General features: G+C 41.1%; 1 protein-coding gene and 1 long non-coding RNA gene across 3 annotated transcripts in view; one reads left to right on the top strand and one right to left on the bottom strand.

Moving 5' to 3' along the window:
- Positions 1-2,855, top strand: part of LOC112487890 (uncharacterized) — a 23,275-nt gene that overhangs the window by 1,115 nt on the left and 19,305 nt on the right. The gene's annotated exons all lie outside the window — the stretch shown is intronic.
- LOC103387439 (vinculin-like) overlaps positions 1-2,855 on the bottom strand; it is a 24,496-nt gene that overhangs the window by 3,722 nt on the left and 17,919 nt on the right. The window contains 3 exon segments of the mRNA XM_025061211.1: positions 930-1,106; positions 2,235-2,420; positions 2,697-2,855. The exon segment at positions 2,697-2,855 is cut by the window's right edge and continues 338 nt beyond it. Of these exon segments, the coding sequence (XP_024916979.1) occupies positions 930-1,106; positions 2,235-2,420; positions 2,697-2,855 (522 nt within the window).

The following is a 2,855-nucleotide window of genomic DNA, read 5'->3' as shown; positions in this document are numbered from 1 at the left end:
CAAACATTAACCTTGAGTGCAAACACAGCAGGTTATTCACCATGGCCACATGTCAACAGTGTCTCATTGTGATGCAGTGATAATAAGACAGCAGCCACTTCTGGTTTCCATAGAGCTCATGGTGTGCACAGCCACCTTCACTGTCGGAGGTAGTATTTCTTTACTCAGTAGTGGTGGAGCTTTTATTCCAGTGATGATGCATGCCTGTGTGTGTGCCTGTATATAAAGTATGTGTCGAGTCAAACAGTACTTTATAAACATGGAAATATTAAGGTGTGCAGAAGTCTTAATCCACTCCTTGGTGTATTGCTCTCCTGTATTAATTTATTTAATTACAGAAAAAGACCTTTAATCATATTTTTTCAACATAATGATAACAATTTTAATATACTTCAATATTATATCAGCAGTTACAATGTGATCAAGACAGCCCTCAAGGCTAGGTACAGTAGGTAGACTATCTTAGACTAGATCCTACACACTCCTGGCTAAGGTGAAGGCCCAAACAATTTTAGAACCTCCTATATACTTAAAAAAATACAAAACTCCCAGAAAAAGATAAAAGTCAAAAGAAGAACCAGTGGTTAAAGAACCAGGCTATAGGAAGATTGCTGGTTTGATTCCCAGCCAGGATGGGGATGTGGTGTTTTGTGTCAGCACAAACAAATTTGTCTCTGTATATCTACAATGACAAATAAAGCACAATTAACTGTGCAAAAAAAATCATTTATCAAATATATCAAAGATCAGTTTTACAACATCTGAAAAACTGTAACTAAAATATCTATTTATAGTAGTATATCAGACTGTCTGGATTTAAAAAGGTTAAAAAACAAGGTTGACTCAAGACTCCACACCACTCTATTTACAAGCACTGTTTGACCCACATCAGGTTGTGTCTGAGCTCATGTGCATGTATGTGTGCAGACCTTGCTGGACCACTTCCGCGCCTCCTGGTGGAGAGACTGGGCAGCTGCCAGAATGGGTTGATTGACTGGTTGGTTGGATGGCATCATCAGCAGCTCTGGCTCATAGTCATCCTCACCATCAGTAAACTCATCATCATCTTCTACCTCCCTCTCCTCTGCTGCCTCCTCATCCTCAGGCTGGGCAGGGATTAGGGGTGCAGAGGAGGTGTTGGTGGTTGGAGGAGTAGGGTTGATTGGAAGGAATTTTGTGGATCAGGGAGGAGGAAGGAAATAAAAGTGGAAATAGAGTGAAATAAAGGAAAGGAGAGCCAAGAACAGCAGGGTGGAGGGACGCACTGGGAAAGGAGGCATTTAGTTACAGTAGGAGACGAAGTGGTTAGAAAACAAGGACAGGAGGAGTGAATGCAAGCACTGAGGGGAGACAAGAGGTGAAAACTGCACGGACAGGGAGAGACAGGCTCTACGGGATAGAAAGGGACAGGAGCAGTTTGGGAAGGCAGCAGATGGACGATGGACTTAATCCTGAGGCTGAAGCCAAGTAGACCAAGCTGGACAAAGTCTAAATCTAACCAAAAACCACCTTTGGCTCCACCTTTTTACTATAGCCCCTTTCAAGCAATGATGGGGGAAAACTGTCAGAAAGAAGTTAATCTTCCAAAAATGAACCAGGACAACATTCCTGGATATTCCTGTACGAAAGTGCTTATGTACAAACTAAAACTGCTCCAATACACATATATACAGTAAATACACATTTACACCAAAGAAACACAGAAGAGGATTGGGGCAATGTGGATTTTAACAGGCTTAAACTTTCTTTTTTTTAAATATTTGATTCAATAACAGAAGTACAGACATTAAAAAGAAAGCAACTTAAGCAACTTATACTTAAACTCAACTCTCAGAATTGTGAGATTAAAATCAGTATTATGCCTTTAAAGTAAACCCAATCTCATAAATCAAAATGTTACAACATCCCTGACCCTCTTCTGTGTGGAGGGAAGGAGACACCAGCACTGTAACAACAACGTTTGTCCTTAGAGAAGATAAAGTCTGCTTTTAAGAATTATGACCCTGTTAAGATGTGCGGCCAAATGTCTTTGTCCACAGATGTTAACAGATTTTAAAACACTGATATCCAGTTACTGGATCGACATCATTTCAGGATATTTTCTCAGACACAGCAGAGGACAGAAGAGCTGTATCTCACAGCTTTGTGAGAATTCTCAAGAAGAAAAAACCTTAAATCACTAATTTAGTAGTAGAAGAAGGGCACACTTCCCCTGTGGGCTTGTAAAAACCAACCTTGCTTGACCACTTGCGGGCTTCGTCGTGCAGCTGCCGGGCCGCCACCATCATGGGCTCACTGAGCACCTCCCCAGCCTTCTGCTCGGGGAACTCCTCATCCTTTTCTTCTGGAGGAGGGGGTCGGGGCGGGGGCACCTCACCCTCGGGCAGGGGAGGCTTGGGTGGAGCCTGTTCATCGCTAACCTGGAGTTAAACACATAAAAGGAGAGTGAAGAGCACGTTTTAAGAAAACTTTTTCCCCCAAAAAAAGTTGGTGCAGAAAAACTTAATTCTGTAACATATTGAGTAAAAAACTACAAAGAACAAGACACTGAACAGTGCATACTATGAGTGAGAATGCATTGAAAAATATAATATAATATATATAATATATATATAATATTTTTATTTAAAAAATTAATTAACACAATTAATGCATTCATTAATATGATAGCCTTAAAACTAGAGACGTGTGCTTACATGTAGTTGATCCAGGTCAGGAGGTGGAGGAGGGAAATCAGGCTCCTGAGGCTGGAAAGCTTCTCTAACTTTCCCAACTGCAGCCAGGATCCTCAGACAAGAGTCCAGATAGGCCTTTTGCAGTGCTGCAGGGAAATATCAAATTTTATTACACAGCAT

The sequence above is a fragment of the Cynoglossus semilaevis genome, chromosome 12 (genome assembly GCF_000523025.1).
Source record: "Cynoglossus semilaevis isolate Cse_v1.0 chromosome 12, Cse_v1.0, whole genome shotgun sequence".
In the NCBI taxonomy this organism is placed as follows: Eukaryota; Metazoa; Chordata; class Actinopteri; order Pleuronectiformes; family Cynoglossidae; genus Cynoglossus; species Cynoglossus semilaevis.
This window is presented reverse-complemented; position numbering and strand designations above follow the sequence as displayed.